This window comes from Aethina tumida, chromosome 6 (assembly GCF_024364675.1).
Source record: "Aethina tumida isolate Nest 87 chromosome 6, icAetTumi1.1, whole genome shotgun sequence".
Taxonomy (NCBI): domain Eukaryota; kingdom Metazoa; phylum Arthropoda; class Insecta; order Coleoptera; family Nitidulidae; genus Aethina; species Aethina tumida.
The window spans coordinates 11,743,796-11,762,518 of record NC_065440.1 but is presented as its reverse complement, the minus strand read 5'-3'; the positions used below and the strand labels follow the sequence as shown (position 1 = coordinate 11,762,518).

Here is an 18,723-nt window from a genome sequence, read left to right as displayed (position 1 = left end):
TATTTGACGTGCAATATTTGAAAATTACTCGGGGTTCCTTTTCAACGTACGATTTGAATTCGTAAAAGATGTGGGGCACCTAACTTTTAATGCGTACCAAAAGTTTCGACACAATGTGCCCCAGAACCTCCGTCTTTTACGCGTTCCGATGCGTCCCTGGAAGGAACCTCGGGGTACAACAATTGTTTAGTTAATTCCGCTGAAAATTGTGCTCCATACGGCTAGAGAAAACGTATATTGAATTTGTGAATACTTGCAAGTACTGAAAGTGCTTTAATATTATTATAAAAACAAAACTGAATTGGGGGTGCTTGGACATCAACATAAAAATAAAGAATATCAATTAAACTAATATTATTATTCATTTGATTATATGAAATAAATAAAACAGCTAAATATATGATATGAAATTATATTTTTGTGTTTTATTTACAGATTAACAGGATTATTTATTAATTAATAAGATAACAACATGGGTTGGGCCGTTTTGCAGGCGGCCTCCTTGCCCAACAGTTTATCGACAATAGCCAGGGCAAAGTCGAAAGCGGTGCCCGGTCCTCTGCTTGTAATAAAGTTGCCATCGATCACCACTTTATCCTCCTTATAATTGTATTTGCCTCCCTCCTCCATTTGGGCCTTCATCGCAGGATAACTTGTGACGTTCTTGCCTTCACCAATGCCGCTGGTCTTGAACGCAGTGGGGGCTGTAACAACACTAGTTATTTCAAGTAAACAAATATTTTGTGATTGTTTTTACCAGCACAGATAGCAGCAATGAGACCTCCACATTTCTCTTGTGCCTTGAGCATTTCCTGCACAGTGGTGTCAGAGGCCAAGGCTTTAGAGCCACCCAGACCGCCGGGCAGCACCAGCACGTCGTAAGGGCCTTTGGCGTTGGCCTCACATACACTCAGATCTGGGACTATGACAACATCTCGGCTACACTTGACTGGGGTGGCATTGGGGACTCCGGCTACGGTGACAGTCACCTTAAACGTGCGGGTTTGTTAGGTTTTGATATTTTAGAGGTGTATTTACTGATTGGGGGTGTGTTAGGTGGTGTTTTGGGGGACAACTTACGCCGGCACGTCGCAGGACGTCGGCGGCGATGACGAACTCCATCTCTTCGGCACCCTCGGCCAGGAACACGCAGGCGGTCTTGCTCATTGTTGTCGTGTAGTTTCTAACGCGATACGGGGTGAATAAATTGAGAAAAGTGGTGGTTTTTGTTGCCGGTCTCAGAAGACTTTGACTCTGGCCTAACAACGACATCTCGCGGTGACGTCTCCAACTGGAAAGTTTCGGATAAGATTATAGATCCGGGACATTCCATTACAATCTAAACAGTTTTTGAAAAATTTTATTTTTTGACTTAATAATTAAAAAAAAAATGTTTGGTATATTTAAAATTTTATTTGTATAAAAATCTTCACACATTAAACCTACATACAAAGAATGTATAAAACATTATCACAAATGGTAATATAAAAATATTGTATGACAATATTTCAATTAATTCAATATCTTAAAATTACAACCTACCCTAAAAACCTTAATCAAAAGATACAAAAACCTCATCCAACAAATTCAGATGAAATTAATCAAAATCGTCACTATTACTAGGTTTTAAGAGTAAAGTTCAAAGTGATTAGAAATCAGTGCTCAATCAAAGGACCCCAGAAATATTTGCTTATCCTTTCCTCGTCCTCGGTCAAATAATAATCCTTTCCGTGTTTGATAAACTCCTTAATGGTAATTTTGCCATCGGAATTCGCATCGATGGCCCTAAAGGCCAACTCGGCGTCGGACTCCTTCAGACCGAGACAGTCGAAGAACAATTTGTACTCCTGAATGGAGATCTCGCCCGACCTGTCCTTGTCCACCGCCTTGAACAAGTAGGGCAGGAAGCCCTGGATCTTTTTGACTAGATACTTGTCGTTGAGGATGTGGTGCATGTCGGTGATGTACTGTTCGACCGTCACCAAATTGTAGGGCGTGACTTCGCCCCACCGTGACTCCCACATCTCCCTCACCACTAGCTTGAACTCCTTCGTGTGCTTGTCGCTGAGATGTCCCAGGTTAACGAACCTGTCGGCCAGCAATTGGAAGTCGTCGAAGGAGATGACGCCGTCTTTGTTCACGTCCAGGATGCCGTGCATCGTACGCATTTTCCTCCTCCAAAACTCGGACTCACCCTTTAATAAAACTTCAGTTAGTTAACGGCAAAATGAATTACACAAATTTGACTTACCCTGGGCCCTTTCACGTCTACGTCACTGTCGGATGCCGATTCGGATTCGTACTTCCTTCCGGCCTGGTGGTGATGGTGGTAGCGTTCGCTGAAGCAACGGATCTGGGTGGTTTGTATTGCTGGTACGGCCGACAAGCATTTACAAGCGTTTGCCTGTAAATATAAAAATTGTTAGTTACATACATTTACAATTTAAATTCTATCATTTGTGGAACGCGTTTTGTATTTGTAGCCTTGTGCGTGTTGTTTTAACTTAACTTCGTTATGGAAATGAGGCACTGTGATTAAAAGTAAATATTTAAATGTTCTATTTAGATATAAATTATTTATTTCTCTTGTTTGTTGTATTTAACATGGTGATTAAGTTGATTCATCCTCATTTTGTTTTCCTACTACCTTAAATTTTGGTGAAAAAGAATGTTTTTCCATAATTATTGATGTCATTTGTCTTTCTCTAACTAGAATAGAAAAACTAAATTAATGTTCATTCTTCAAATATTATAAATATATAATTTATATAATTAATAATCATAAATTGAACCTTGAATTTTGCTGAAAAAAAAAAATAACAACCATATCAAACACATATTTAATAACTATTTTTTAATTTTGATTTAATCTCGTCATTAAAAATAAAAAATGAAATACATTTATATGATTTTCAGTAAGTCAATTTAAACAGACATAGTTTAAAAAAAAAACTTGAATTTTGGTGAAACAAAATAAACAATATTAAGTATATAACTATTTATTCGTATATATTTGGTGAATTAATTTTGCTACTTTAAATTAAAAATAAAATAAATTTGAACCTTAAATTTTCGTGAAAAACAATACTAACTTATCAAATACATATTTAATAACTATTTATATTATATTTATCCTTGTTATTTTAAATTAAAAATAAAATAAATTTATGTCGCTATTATTAATTAAATTTAAAGAGTTATTAATGTTATTTTAAACCTTAATTTTTGGTGACAAACTGTAACAACTTTATGTAGCTGTTATTAATTAAATTTAAAGAGTCATTAATGATATTTTGTACCTTAAATTTTGTAGACAAACAATAACAACTTATCAAATACATATTTAATAACTATTTATTAGTGTTGATTTGTTGATTTATCATTGTTATTTTAAATTAAACATACAATAAATTTGTGTAGCTATTATTAATTAATACTTAAAAAGTCATTAATATTATTTTGAACCTTAAATTTTGGTGGAAAACAACAACAAATAATTAAGTACAAATTTAATAATTATTTATTAATGTTTAATTTTTGATTTATCTTTGTTATTTTAAATTAAAAATAAATACCACTATGTATTTGTAGCTATAATTAGCTAAATTTCAAGAGACATTAATGCTATTTTGAACCTTAAATTTTAATGAAAAATAATTACAAATGATCAAATACATAATTTATAACTGTTTATTAATATTTATTTGGTGATTTATCCTTGACAATTTAATTTAAAAATAAAATTATTTTATGTAGCTATTATTAATTAAAGTTAAAGAGTCATTAGTGTTATTTTGAACATTAAATTTTGGTGAATAACAATAACAACTTATCAAATACATATTTAATAACTGTTTATTAATATTTATTTGGTGATTTACCCTTGACAATTTAATCTAAAAATAAAATTATTTTATGTAGCTATTATTAATTAAAGTCAAAGAGTCATTAGTGTTATTTTGAACATTAAAATTTGATGAAAAACAACAACAAATAATCAAGTACATATTTAATAATTATTTTTTGGTATCTATTTGGTGATTTATTTTTGTTATTTTAAATTAAAAATAAAATAAATTTATGTAGCTATTATTAATTAAATCTAAAGAGTCATTAATGTTATTTTGAACCTTAAATTTTGGTGAATAACAATAACAACTTATCAAATACATATTTAATAACTATTTATTGGTATCTATTTGGTGATTTATACTTGTTATTTTAAATTAAAAATAAAAGAGATTTATGTGGCTATCATTAATTAAATTTAGACAATCAGCATTAATATTTTGGTGTAAAACAATAACAACTAAATCAAATACATATTGAATTAATATTTATTAGCTTTTATTTTGTGATTTGTGTTGTTATTTTAAATAACTTATATGATTTTCGATAATAAATAAAATAGTTGAGAGTAATAATTTCTTTTATATAAGAATATTTGATATTACTGATCAATTTTTGTTTTCTTAATATATTTACCAACAAATTAAAATTGAAAATGATTCGAAACATCAGTTTTTCATTTAAAAATTATAAATATTTAATTTAGACAATCAGTAACAGTATTTTGACCCTTGAATTTTGGTGAAAAACAATAACAACTCTATCAAATGAATATTTAAAAATTAACTTTATCGCTTTTCGTCTATAATTTATAATAATAATTTAAACATTTTCCATTTACATAACGATACACTCATTTTAATCACAAATCAAAGTAACAACAAAGTTAATTAATACACTTATGGATATTAATATCCACAATCTAATTAATAATTAAATAAAATTTCAACGTAATTTCATTGTTCCATTCACTTCGTATCGTTCAACTAAAATAAGGTCAGTTCAAACTGTAAATCCGATGAAATCTGTTTTGTTTGTTAATATCTCGAGGCGATATAATATTAAACTATGGTGGTACCGTACGATTATTGTTTTTTTAAGTTCCAAGGGTTTGAGGTTTGAAGCAGAACAATTTGATTTGAATTTTTTTGAATAATCAACACTAAATGATTGTTTATGTGGTTCGAAAAACCACTTAATGGTCCCAGATAATTAATAGTACCATTTGTTTATGCGTACGTGGTGGTCGACCACGTAATGCTAGCAATGACCCATTTAACAAGTCTCGAGATAATTCAAAACCTTGATGGACAAGATAGATTGTTGAACCTAACATAAACCATAAACGATTTGTCTAATGTCACGTTTGTTTACATCCGTTCAAAACACGTTGTTTTTGTCTACAATAAAATGTTGAAACTTGATCAATTTGGCAAGTTGGATGTAATAGATTTGTTTCCTGTTTTTAATTTATACTGTAGCATTGAAACGCACGAATTTGTACGCACGTTTTAAATCTTCATCTTCTTCAACCTTGTGGTGTTTTGAACACGCACTTTATGGCAGCCCGGACACATAAGTACTACCTGACAATAATCCACAGAACCAAAATGGATTATTGAAAGCCTTCCAAGGTTTTTTGAACGAGTTGTTTTGTAAATTTACAACAAAACTTGTCTGTGTTACCACAACATTTAGTTGATAAGAACTTTTTGATAATAGTTTATTATCGGACGTTGTGCCGAATTTGTTGTTTGTGTCTCGTGCCTCTCCTGTTTATCAATGTTCCACTGCTTCGACACCGCAACACCTTTTTACTTTGTTTGGTGGTTTAAAGCACTAAAATAACATTCAATAATCAAAATCGAAATAAAAGAAAGCCATTTTGTCGCCGGGTCTAAAAACTGGTACCGAACCACCTTGACAACCTAAGACACACAACAACAGGTTAAAGAAATCACCATTTAATGGTGTACAGGGTGTGCGAGCTTTCCATCAACAAACTAGTTTATTTCCGGCCACACAACAACGCATAACTTTCAGCCTGAGCAGCTGGGCCGACAAATGGTAACACCATCAGCCATATTCCGACGCCCCAAGTTAACAAGCAACGTGCACTCACCAAAACCACCCCCTGCTCCACTTTGACGGCGGTCTTCAGCGCCCTGACGGCCGCCAGGCCTCCCCTCAGCATCGAGAACACCATGTTTTGCTTCTTGGACGATGGAAGTGGTTCAAATCTAAAGAACAACGTGGCTCACAACACGACCGACTAGTTTCGAATGCGGCGCTTTTTCTATGCGGTGCGGAGATCGTTGGACTCGGGTCTGGGCCGGGTGGGGGGTTGCATTCGATGCACTCGGGGGGGCAGTGGCGTGCCTTGCACTTCTGGAGCCTCGTGGAAGGTTCCGTGGCGGCGGTGCGGCAATGGATGTGTCATTCTGTTGAATTGGGACCGACGATTGGAAACGAGACGAAGATCTCGTAGGCTTGAGTGGCTAATTTAATAAATATTGTCGGGTTACGACATTCGACAAGTTTCTATTTTGTCGTGATGATCTTCGGGTTTCAAGATTTGTATCTTTTCTTTGGGTTTTTTGATGTTAAAAAGTTCTGGCTTTTGTCAAGCTAATTAATTTTAAATTAAAATCAATTGTATATACACAATGTACAATTTTTTCGTAGTTAACGTTTGCCATCACCTCTTGTTGACATTTATCAATTTTAAACAAAAAATGAAGAATATATACATTGTATGTTAATACATAGTTGTTTATTTTAATAAATTCTTCATTTTTCAAAATTTGTATTACTTCTTGGATATTTTTTCTATTCAAGAATTTATTTGTTATTACTAAATGTTAATGTATATAAATTAAAATCAATTATATATATATATATATATATATATATATATATATTTTAAATATTTATATAACTTCTTTGAAATTTTATTTATTCAAGAATTTATTTGTCTTTACATCTTCAAATTACAATAAATTGTTCAATTTATACATTATATAATTATTTTCTTCATTTTTCAAAATTTGTATCATTTCTTGGATATTTTTTCTATTCAAGAATTTATTTGTTATTACTAAATGATAATGTATATAAATTAAAATCAATTGTATATATACAAAGTATTGTAATATACAATTATAATTTTTTTTAATTACTTCACATTTAAAAATTTAATCGTTTCTAATTTAATTAGTTAAAAGCATCTTTAAATTAAAATAAATTGTTCAATATATACATTGTATTTTAATGTATAATTATTTATTTTTATGTAATTCTTCATTTTTTAAATTTTGTATCATTTTTTGTATATTTTTTCTATTCAAGAATTTATTTGTTATTACTAAATGTAAATGTACATAAATTAAAATCAATTGTATATATACAAAGTATTGTTAATATACAATTATATATATTTGTAACTACTTCATATTTAAAAACTTAATCGTTTCTTTGGTATTTTTAAATATTTAAAACTCTATATATCTTTCATCAAAATTAAACATCATTTATCTAATTTTATCAGTTATAAACATCTTTAAATTACAATAAATTGTTCAATATACACATTGTATCATTTCTTTGATATTTTTCGTACTCAAGAATTTATTTATTACTAAATATAAATGGATTTAAATTAAAATCAATTGTAACTATACAAAGTACTGTAATATTCAATTATATATTTTTGTAACAACTTCATATTTAAAAATTTAATCGTTTCTTATTTTTAAATAATTAAAACTGAATATAACTTTTGTCAAATATAAACATCATTTATCTAATTTAACTAGTTAAAAATATCTTTAAATTAAAATAAATTGTATTTTAATGTATAATTATTTATTTTTGTGTAATTCTTCATTTTTCAAAATTTGTATCATTTGTTGGATATTTTTTCTATTCAAGAATTTATTTGTTATTACTAAATGTAAATCTATATAAATTAAAATCAATTATATATATACAAAGTATTGTAATATAAAATTATAAATTTTTTAAGAACTTTACATTTAAAATTTAATCGTTTCTTTGGTATTTTTAAATATTTAAAACTCTATATATCTTTTATCAAAATTAAACATTATTTATCTAATTTTATCATTTATAAACATCTTTAAATTACAATAAATTGTTCAATAGACACATCTTTAAATTACAATAAATTGTTTAATAGACACATCTTTAAATTACAATACATTGTTCAATATACACATTGTATTTTAATGTATAATTATTTATTTTTATATATTCTTTATTTTTCAAAACTTGTATGATTTGTTTGATATTTTTCGTGCTCTAGAATTTATTTATTGTTACTAAATATAAATGTATTTAAATTAAAATCAATTGTATATATACAAAGTATTGTAATAACAATTATAAATTTTTTAAGAGCTTTACATTTAAAATTTAATCGTTTCTTTGGTATTTTTAAATATTTAAAACTTTATATATCTTTTATCAAATTTAAACATCATTTATCTAATTTTATTAGTTATAAACATCATTAAACTACAATAAATTGTTCAATATGCACATTGTACTTTAATGTATAATTATTTATTTTTATGTAATTCTTCATGTTTTAAAATTTGTATCATTTTTTGTATATTTTTTCTATTCAAGAATTTATTTGTTATTACTAAATGTAAATGTACATAAATTAAAATCAATTGTATATATACAAAGTATTGTTAATATACAATTATATATATTTGTAACTACTTCATATTTAAAAACTTAATCGTTTCTTTGGTATTTTTAAATATTTAAAACTCTATATACTTTCATCAAAATTAAACATCATTTATCTAATTTTATCAGTTATAAACATCTTTAAATTACAATAAATTGTTCAATATACACATTGTATCATTTCTTTGATATTTTTCGTACTCAAGAATTTATTTATTACTAAATATAAATGGATTTAAATTAAAATCAATTGTAACTATACAAAGTATTGTAATATTCAATTATATATTTTTGTAACAACTTCATATTTAAAAATTTAATCGTTTCTTATTTTTAAATAATTAAAACTGAATATAACTTTTGTCAAATATAAACATCATTTATCTAATTTAACTAGTTAAAAATATCTTTAAATTAAAATAAATTGTATTTTAATGTATAATTATTTATTTTTTTGTAATTCTTCATTTTTCAAAATTTGTATCATTTTTTGGATATTTTTTCTATTCAAGAATTTATTTCTTATTACTAAATGTAAATGTACATAAATTAAAATCAATTGTATATATACAAAGTATTGTTAATATACAATTATATATATTTGTAACTACTTCATATTTAAAAACTTAATCGTTTCTTTGGTATTTTTAAATATTTAAAACTCTATATATCTTTCATCAAAATTAAACATCATTTATCTAATTTTATCAGTTATAAACATCTTTAAATTACAATAAATTGTTCAATATACACATTGTATCATTTCTTTGATATTTTTCGTACTCAAGAATTTATTTATTACTAAATATAAATGGATTTAAATTAAAATCAATTGTAACTATACAAAGTACTGTAATATTCAATTATATATTTTTGTAACAACTTCATATTTAAAAATTTAATCGTTTCTTATTTTTAAATAATTAAAACTGAATATAACTTTTGTCAAATATAAACATCATTTATCTAATTTAACTAGTTAAAAATATCTTTAAATTAAAATAAATTGTATTTTAATGTATAATTATTTATTTTTGTGTAATTCTTCATTTTTCAAAATTTGTATCATTTGTTGGATATTTTTTCTATTCAAGAATTTATTTGTTATTACTAAATGTAAATCTATATAAATTAAAATCAATTATATATATACAAAGTATTGTAATATAAAATTATAAATTTTTTAAGAACTTTACATTTAAAATTTAATCGTTTCTTTGGTATTTTTAAATATTTAAAACTCTATATATCTTTTATCAAAATTAAACATTATTTATCTAATTTTATCATTTATAAACATCTTTAAATTACAATAAATTGTTCAATAGACACATCTTTAAATTACAATAAATTGTTTAATAGACACATCTTTAAATTACAATACATTGTTCAATATACACATTGTATTTTAATGTATAATTATTTATTTTTATATATTCTTTATTTTTCAAAACTTGTATGATTTGTTTGATATTTTTCGTGCTCTAGAATTTATTTATTGTTACTAAATATAAATGTATTTAAATTAAAATCAATTGTATATATACAAAGTATTGTAATAACAATTATAAATTTTTTAAGAGCTTTACATTTAAAATTTAATCGTTTCTTTGGTATTTTTAAATATTTAAAACTTTATATATCTTTTATCAAATTTAAACATCATTTATCTAATTTTATTAGTTATAAACATCATTAAACTACAATAAATTGTTCAATATGCACATTGTATTTTAATGTATAATTATTTATTTTTATGTAATTCTTCATGTTTTAAAATTTGTATCATTTTTTGTATATTTTTTCTATTCAAGAATTTATTTGTTATTACTAAATGTAAATGTACATAAATTAAAATCAATTGTATACCGTACAAAAAATGCTCTTCGTGTCTGGATGTTGTAAGAGATGGATGCACGACAAAGAGAGAAAAGTTTTGCCCGGTAGTAAGAATCCCTACTCTCAGAGACAATGCGCCGTGCTGGTGCGCGCCGGCGCACAATGTAAATTAATCTTCGCCAATGCATTTAGTAACTCTTCGTATGCGTAGGGATGTAGTTCGAGTTCTTCGGATGCTCCATTTAAATTCCGTAACTTTGTATAATTTTCAATCTGTAAAATGAAATATTTTTTGAGGGTATATCAAAAACAAAAATAAGTATTCTAAAAATAAACTACTTTTTTCAAAATAAAAATGTATCCCAAAAATTAAATAAAATATACTAAAAACAACGTCTGCGGAGACGAACCGCATGCTAAACGCAGCAAAACCAAATGATCCCCTCCAGTCAGTTCGGCCCGCCCACATAATTGCATGTATATCTTTCCTTTTTGTTTACAAAGGGGTATTGATGTTCCGTCTCAATATGCGAGTAGACACGCTCATCATTTTTGATACGGTATATACAAAGTATTGTTAATATACAATTATATATATTTGTAACTACTTCATATTTAAAAACTTAATCGTTTCTTTGGTATTTTTAAATATTTAAAACTCTATATACTTTCATCAAAATTAAACATCATTTATCTAATTTTATCAGTTATAAACATCTTTAAATTACAATAAATTGTTCAATATACACATTGTATCATTTCTTTGATATTTTTCGTACTCAAGAATTTATTTATTACTAAATATAAATGGATTTAAATTAAAATCAATTGTAACTATACAAAGTATTGTAATATTCAATTATATATTTTTGTAACAACTTCATATTTAAAAATTTAATCGTTTCTTATTTTTAAATAATTAAAACTGAATATAACTTTTGTCAAATATAAACATCATTTATCTAATTTAACTAGTTAAAAATATCTTTAAATTAAAATAAATTGTATTTTAATGTATAATTATTTATTTTTGTGTAATTCTTCATTTTTCAAAATTTGTATCATTTTTTGGATATTTTTTCTATTCAAGAATTTATTTGTCATTACTAAATGTAAATGTATATAAATTAAAATCAATTGTATATATACAAAGTATTGTTAATATACAATTATATATATTTGTAACTACTTCATATTTAAAAACTTAATCGTTTCTTTGGTATTTTTAAATATTTGTATAACTTTTGCCAAATATAAACATCATTTATCTAATTTAATTAGTTAAAAACATATTTAATTTAAAATAAATTGTTCAATATATACATTGTATTTTAATGTATAATTATTTATTTTTGTGTTATTCTTAATTTTTAAAATTTGTATCATTTTTTGGATATTTTTTCTATTCAAGAATTTATTTGTTATTACTAAATGGAAATGTATATAAATTAAAATAAATTATACATATATATATATATATATATATGTATATATACATAGTATTGTAATATACAACTATATTTTTTTAAACTACTTTACCTTTAAAAATTTAATCGTTTCTTTGGTATTTTTAAATATTTAAAACTTTTATCAAATTTAAACATCATTTATCTAATTTCATCTGCTATAAACATCTTTAAACTACAATAAATTGTTCAATATAAATGTATTTAAATTAAAATCAATTATATATATATATATAAATTGTTATTAAAAATAATATATACATTTTATATATATATATATATATATATATATATACATTATATTTTAACGTATAATTATTCATTTTTGTGTAATTCTTCATTATATCATTTTTTGGATATTTTTTCTATTAAAGAATTTATTTGTTATTACTAAATGTAAATCTATATAAATTAAAATCAATTATATATATATACAAAGTATTGTAACTTTACATTTAAAATTTAATCGTTTCTTTGGTATTTTTAAATATTTAAAACTTTGTATATCTTTTATCAAGTTTAAACATAATTTATCTAATTTTATCAGTTATAAACATCTTTAAACTACCATAAATTGTTCAATATGCACATTGTATTTTAATGTATAATTATTTATTTTTGTAAATTCTTCATTTTTCAAAATTTGTATCATTTCTTTGATATTTTTTCATTTCAAGAATTTATTTGTTATTACCAAATAAAATATATAAATTAAAATCAATTGTATATATACAAAGTATTGTAATATACAATTATATATTTTTTTAACTACTTCATATTTAAAATTTAATCGTTTCTTAGATAGTTTTAAATATTTAAAACTTTATTCAAATTTAAACATCATTTATCTAATTTTATCAATTATAAATATCTTGAAATTACAATAAATTGTTCAATATGTACATTGTATTTTAATATATAAATATTTATTATTGTATAATTCTTCATTTTTCAAAATTTGTATCATTTCTTGAATATTTTTCGTACTCAAGAATATTTAAAAGGTATGCAAAAAAGGTATTAAAACAATTGTTTACAGAAATTATATTTATTGAAAACAAAAATGAAAGTGCAAAAAATATATATTGAATTTAAATATTAAAAATTAAACACATTTATTTTACTTCTCTTGATAATTGTGAACGAAAAGGGAACTAGGGTACATTTATCGAGAACCACAAATAATCCTTCAAAAATTAGGATAAAAATGATTATTTATTTAAAATTTGTCGAACAGTACCTCAGATTTTTTGGTTATTATCATGAAACAGGTAAAATGGACTAATAACATTAAAACAATTAATATAAAATGTTTTTTCAGACTGTATAAAATCAGATGTTTTGACGAAAAAATTCCGTTTCAATCAAAAACCTTCTTGAAGGAATTACATAAACCTCAACGTTGACCAATCACACGCATGGGGTGACTAGCTATCTGACGGGGCCATTAAATTACGGTCATTGTGTTATCGATTCGCGTATCGACCGGTCGGTCGGTCGGGGGTGGTGGTCCGGGCTGCCCATCCACCCCAATTAATTCGGTGGTGCGGTTCGGGGTGGTGCAGTCACTCGTACGATCAATTAGTGCCCTACTGGACATGCTGCGGGGTTAAAAGGTAGGATTTTTTATTTTGAATAAATTGTTTAAGGGATTTTTTAATTTTTTTGTTTAAATTTTATTAAAATGCGAGTCAATTTTTGTAAAGTTGTTTAAACAATATTTCAGTATAGTTACGCAATGACATTCAAGTACAATAATTAGTGTGAATTAATTTAAGTTTCTGTTTAATATTCAAATATTTTAATAGTAAATTAAATACTTTTGATTTTTAATTGATTTTTTTTTAATGTCAGTATTCAAAATCAGTTTAATTAAACAAAAATTGAAAAAAACTTTTTGATTTTTATTGGTCGAAACTGAGATATTATATTTTTTACAATTAGAATAATTGTTTTTATGGGTAAGAATTTAAATATTTAAATAATTTACAATAATTTGATTAAAATAATTGAAAAATAAATTATTTAAAATGAATAAAATACTTGAACAAAGATTTTGTAATCGATATTGATGAGAAACATCAACAACATTTTTTGGTAATATGTTTTAATTGTATAAACAATTGAAAGTTTTAATTAGATATTTTTAAAATTACATCTTAAAATTCGATTTATATATAATAATGCATTTATTTAATGAATTCAAATTAACAAGTAAAGTTTCGGTTTAATATTTAAACATTTTATTAGTAAATTTAGATTTTTACGCAAATTAACATTAACATCTATATTTTAAATCAGTTTCCACCATTAGAAATTCCTTCCTGGGTATCTGGTTTATGGTATATTTTTGTTATTACAGGACATACCAAAATTATTAGAAATATAAATAAATAATCGACTCTCATTGTTTTAACTATTGAAGGAACATTTTTTTGTCATTACTAGAATAAATAAAAGTATTTAAATATACATTTTCGAAAGTATTTTATACTAAATAAAATAACTCTACAGTACATTTTTGAATAAATTTAATACTTTACTTGGATAAGTAATGTCATATAAATTATTTACATTGACAAATATTAATAAAAGCATTCAGAAGTATTTTTTTGGAAAGGGTTGATATTTCACTTGGATAAGTAAAGTTGGGAAAATGTAATAGTCGGTCACCTTTAAATTATTGAAAGTATTTATATTTTACTTGGATAAGTAAGATCGGTCGCGAGATTTTCGGTCCCCTGTTGGTTTGAAGTCCTGACCCGGAGTCTTGGTCACAGTACCCATAAGCTCTACTTAGGCAGCCCCACGGCAGCAGTGGTTGGGTTTCGAATCGAGGGGTGCACTGATTATCTGAACGTTTAACGCAGTAAACCATGAAATGAACTTATTTGGATAAGTAAAGTCATACGAATTATTTTCATTGACAAATATTAATAAAAGCATTCAGAAGTAATTTTTTGGAAAGGGATGATATTTCACTTGGATAAGTAAAGTCGGGAGAAAGAGATAGTCGGTCACCTTTAAATTATTGAAAGTATTTATATTTTACTTGGATAAGTAAGATCGGTCGCGAGATTTTCGGTCCCCTGTTGGTTTGGAGTCCCGACCCGGAGTCTTGGTCACAGTACCCATAAGCTCTACTTAGGCAGCCTCACGGCAGCAGTGGTTGGGCTTCGAATCGAGGGGTGCACTGATTATCTGTACGTTTAACGCAGTAACCATGAAATGAACTTATTTGGATAAGTAAAGTCATACAAATCATTTACATTGACAAATATTAATGAAAGCATTCAGAAGTAATTTTTTGGAAAGGGATGATATTTCACTTGGATAAGTAAAGTCGGGAGAAAGAGATAGTCGGTCACCTTTAAATTATTGAAAGTATTTATATTTTACTTGGATAAGTAAGATCGGTCGCGAGATTTTCGGTCCCCTGTTGGTTTGAAGTCCCGACCCGGAGTCTTGGTCACAGTACCCATAAGCTCTACTTAGGCAGCCCCACGGCAGCAGTGGTTGGGTTTCGAATCGAGGGGTGCACTGATTATCTGTACGTTTAACGCAGTAACCATGAAATGAACTTATTTGTATAAGTGAAGTCATACAAATCATTTACATTGACAAATATTAATGAAAGCATTCAGAAGTAATTTTTTGGAAAGGGTTGATATTTCACTTGGATAATTAAAGTCGGGAGAAAGAGATAGTCGGTCACCTTTAAATTATTGAAAGTATTTATATTTTACTTGGATAAGTAAGATCGGTCGCGAGATTTTCGGTCCCCTGTTGGTTTGAAGTCCCGACCCGGAGTCTTGGTCACAGTACCCATAAGCTCTACATAGGCAGCCTCACGGCAGCAGTGGTTGGGCTTCGAATCGAGGGGTGCACTGATTATCTGAACGTTTAACGCAGTAACCATGAAATGAACTTATTTGGATAAGTAAAGTCATACAAATCATTTACATTGACAAATATTAATGAAAGCATTCAGAAGTAATTTTTTGGAAAGGGTTGATATTTCACTTGGATAAGTAAAGTCGGGAGAAAGAGATAGTCGGTCACCTTTAAATTATTGAAAGTATTTATATTTTACTTGGATAAGTAAGATCGGGCCCGAGATTTTCAGTCCCTTGTTGGTTTGAAGTCCCGACCCGGAGTCTTGGTCACAGTACCCATAAGCTCTACTTAGGCAGCCTCACGGCAGCAGTGGTTGGGTTTCGAATCGAGGGGTGCACTGATTATCTGTACGTTTAACGCAGTAACCATGAAATGAACTTATTTGCATAAGTAAAGTCATACAAATCATTTACATTGACAAATATTAATGAAAGCATTCAGAAGTAATTTTTTGGAAAGGGTTGATATTTCACTTGGATAAGTAAAGTCGGGAGAAAGAGATAGTCAGTCACCTTTAAATTATTGAAAGTATTTATATTTTACTTGGATAAGTAAGATCGGTCGCGAGATTTTCGGTCCCCTGTTGGTTTGAAGTCCCGACCCGGAGTCTTGGTCACAGTACCCATAAGCTCTACTTAGGCAGCCTCACGGCAGCAGTGGTTGGGATTCGATTCGAGGGGTGCACTGATTATCTGTACGTTTAACGCAGTAACCATGAAATGAACTTATTTGCATAAGTAAAGTCATACAAATCATTTACATTGACAAATATTAATGAAAGCATTCAGAAGTAATTTTTTGGAAAGGGTTGATATTTCACTTGGATAAGTAAAGTCGGGAGAAAGAGACAGTCGGTCACCTTTAAATAATTGAAAGTATTTATATTTTACTTGGATAAGTAAGATCGGTCGCGAGATTTTCGGTCCCCTGTTGGTTTGAAGTCCCGACCCGGAGTCTTGGTCACAGTACCCATAAGCTCTACTTAGGCAGCCCCACGGCAGCAGTGGTTGGGTTTCGAATCGAGGGGTGCACTGATTATCTGTACGTTTAACGCAGTAACCATGAAATGAACTTATTTGTATAAGTGAAGTCATACAAATCATTTACATTGACAAATATTAATGAAAGCATTCAGAAGTAATTTTTTGGAAAGGGTTGATATTTCACTTGGATAAGTAAAGTCGGGAGAAAGAGATAGTCAGTCACCTTTAAATTATTGAAAGTATTTATATTTTACTTGGATAAGTAAGATCGGTCGCGAGATTTTCGGTCCCCTGTTGGTTTGAAGTCCCGACCCGGAGTCTTGGTCACAGTACCCATAAGCTCTACTTAGGCAGCCTCACGGCAGCAGTGGTTGGGATTCGATTCGAGGGGTGCACTGATTATCTGTACGTTTAACGCAGTAACCATGAAATGAACTTATTTGGATAAGTAAAGTCATACAAATCATTTACATTGACAAATATTAATGAAAGCATTCAGAAGTAATTTTTTGGAAAGGGATGATATTTCACTTGGATAAGTAAAGTCGGGAGAAAGAGATAGTCGGTCACCTTTAAATTATTGAAAGTATTTATATTTTACTTGGATAAGTAAGATCGGTCGCGAGATTTTCGGTCCCCTGTTGGTTTGAAGTCCCGACCCGGAGTCTTGGTCACAGTACCCATAAGCTCTACTTAGGCAGCCCCACGGCAGCAGTGGTTGGGTTTCGAATCGAGGGGTGCACTGATTATCTGTACGTTTAACGCAGTAACCATGAAATGAACTTATTTGTATAAGTGAAGTCATACAAATCATTTACATTGACAAATATTAATGAAAGCATTCAGAAGTAATTTTTTGGAAAGGGTTGATATTTCACTTGGATAATTAAAGTCGGGAGAAAGAGATAGTCGGTCACCTTTAAATTATTGAAAGTATTTATATTTTACTTGGATAAGTAAGATCGGTCGCGAGATTTTCGGTCCCCTGTTGGTTTGAAGTCCCGACCCGGAGTCTTGGTCACAGTACCCATAAGCTCTACATAGGCAGCCTCACGGCAGCAGTGGTTGGGCTTCGAATCGAGGGGTGCACTGATTATCTGAACGTTTAACGCAGTAACCATGAAATGAACTTATTTGGATAAGTAAAGTCATACAAATCATTTACATTGACAAATATTAATGAAAGCATTCAGAAGTAATTTTTTGGAAAGGGTTGATATTTCACTTGGATAAGTAAAGTCGGGAGAAAGAGATAGTCGGTCACCTTTAAATTATTGAAAGTATTTATATTTTACTTGGATAAGTAAGATCGGGCCCGAGATTTTCAGTCCCTTGTTGGTTTGAAGTCCCGACCCGGAGTCTTGGTCACAGTACCCATAAGCTCTACTTAGGCAGCCTCACGGCAGCAGTGGTTGGGTTTCGAATCGAGGGGTGCACTGATTATCTGTACGTTTAACGCAGTAACCATGAAATGAACTTATTTGCATAAGTAAAGTCATACAAATCATTTACATTGACAAATATTAATGAAAGCATTCAGAAGTAATTTTTTGGAAAGGGTTGATATTTCACTTGGATAAGTAAAGTCGGGAGAAAGAGATAGTCAGTCACCTTTAAATTATTGAAAGTATTTATATTTTACTTGGATAAGTAAGATCGGTCGCGAGATTTTCGGTCCCCTGTTGGTTTGAAGTCCCGACCCGGAGTCTTGGTCACAGTACCCATAAGCTCTACTTAGGCAGCCTCACGGCAGCAGTGGTTGGGATTCGATTCGAGGGGTGCACTGATTATCTGTACGTTTAACGCAGTAACCATGAAATGAACTTATTTGGATAAGTAAAGTCATACAAATCATTTACATTGACAAATATTAATGAAAGCATTCAGAAGTAATTTTTTGGAAAGGGATGATATTTCACTTGGATAAGTAAAGTCGGGAGAAAGAGATAGTCGGTCACCTTTAAATTATT

General features: G+C 28.2%; 2 protein-coding genes across 2 annotated transcripts; both read right to left on the bottom strand.

Moving 5' to 3' along the window:
* Positions 1–396: 396 nt before the first annotated feature.
* On the bottom strand, positions 397–1,273 carry LOC109604166 (protein dj-1beta). Its single transcript, XM_020020695.2, has 3 exons — positions 1,081–1,273; positions 758–989; positions 397–704 (listed from the first exon to the last, which is right to left on the bottom strand). The coding sequence occupies exons 1-3, from the start codon at positions 1,270–1,272 to the stop codon at positions 457–459; spliced, it is 672 nt and encodes a 223-aa protein (XP_019876254.2). The 5' UTR covers position 1,273; the 3' UTR covers positions 397–456.
* Positions 1,274–1,418: 145 nt separating this feature from the next.
* On the bottom strand, positions 1,419–6,139 carry LOC109604165 (sarcoplasmic calcium-binding protein). The gene is made up of 3 exons (XM_049969006.1): positions 5,972–6,139; positions 2,252–2,404; positions 1,419–2,195 (listed from the first exon to the last, which is right to left on the bottom strand). Exons 1-3 carry the CDS (start codon positions 6,053–6,055, stop codon positions 1,656–1,658), a joined length of 777 nt encoding a protein of 258 aa, XP_049824963.1. The 5' UTR covers positions 6,056–6,139; the 3' UTR covers positions 1,419–1,655.
* Between the last annotated feature and the right edge of the window lie 12,584 nt (positions 6,140–18,723).

Excerpts from the sequence above, each read along its gene's own strand:
- LOC109604166 (XM_020020695.2), bottom strand. The coding sequence starts at position 1,272 with ATGTCGTTGTTAGGCCAGAGTCAAAGTCTTCTGAGACCGGCAACAAAA. Across the intron at positions 990-1,080 it reads ACGTCCTGCGACGTGCCGGC|GTGACTGTCACCGTAGCCGG; the intron begins GTAAGTTGTCCC and ends CGCACGTTTAAG. Across the intron at positions 705-757 it reads CATTGCTGCTATCTGTGCTG|CCCCCACTGCGTTCAAGACC; the intron begins GTAAAAACAATC and ends GTGTTGTTACAG.
- LOC109604165 (XM_049969006.1), bottom strand. The coding sequence starts at position 6,055 with ATGGTGTTCTCGATGCTGAGGGGAGGCCTGGCGGCCGTCAGGGCGCTG. Across the intron at positions 2,405-5,971 it reads TGGAGCAGGGGGTGGTTTTG|GCAAACGCTTGTAAATGCTT; the intron begins GTGAGTGCACGT and ends TTATATTTACAG. Across the intron at positions 2,196-2,251 it reads TAGACGTGAAAGGGCCCAGG|GGTGAGTCCGAGTTTTGGAG; the intron begins GTAAGTCAAATT and ends GTTTTATTAAAG.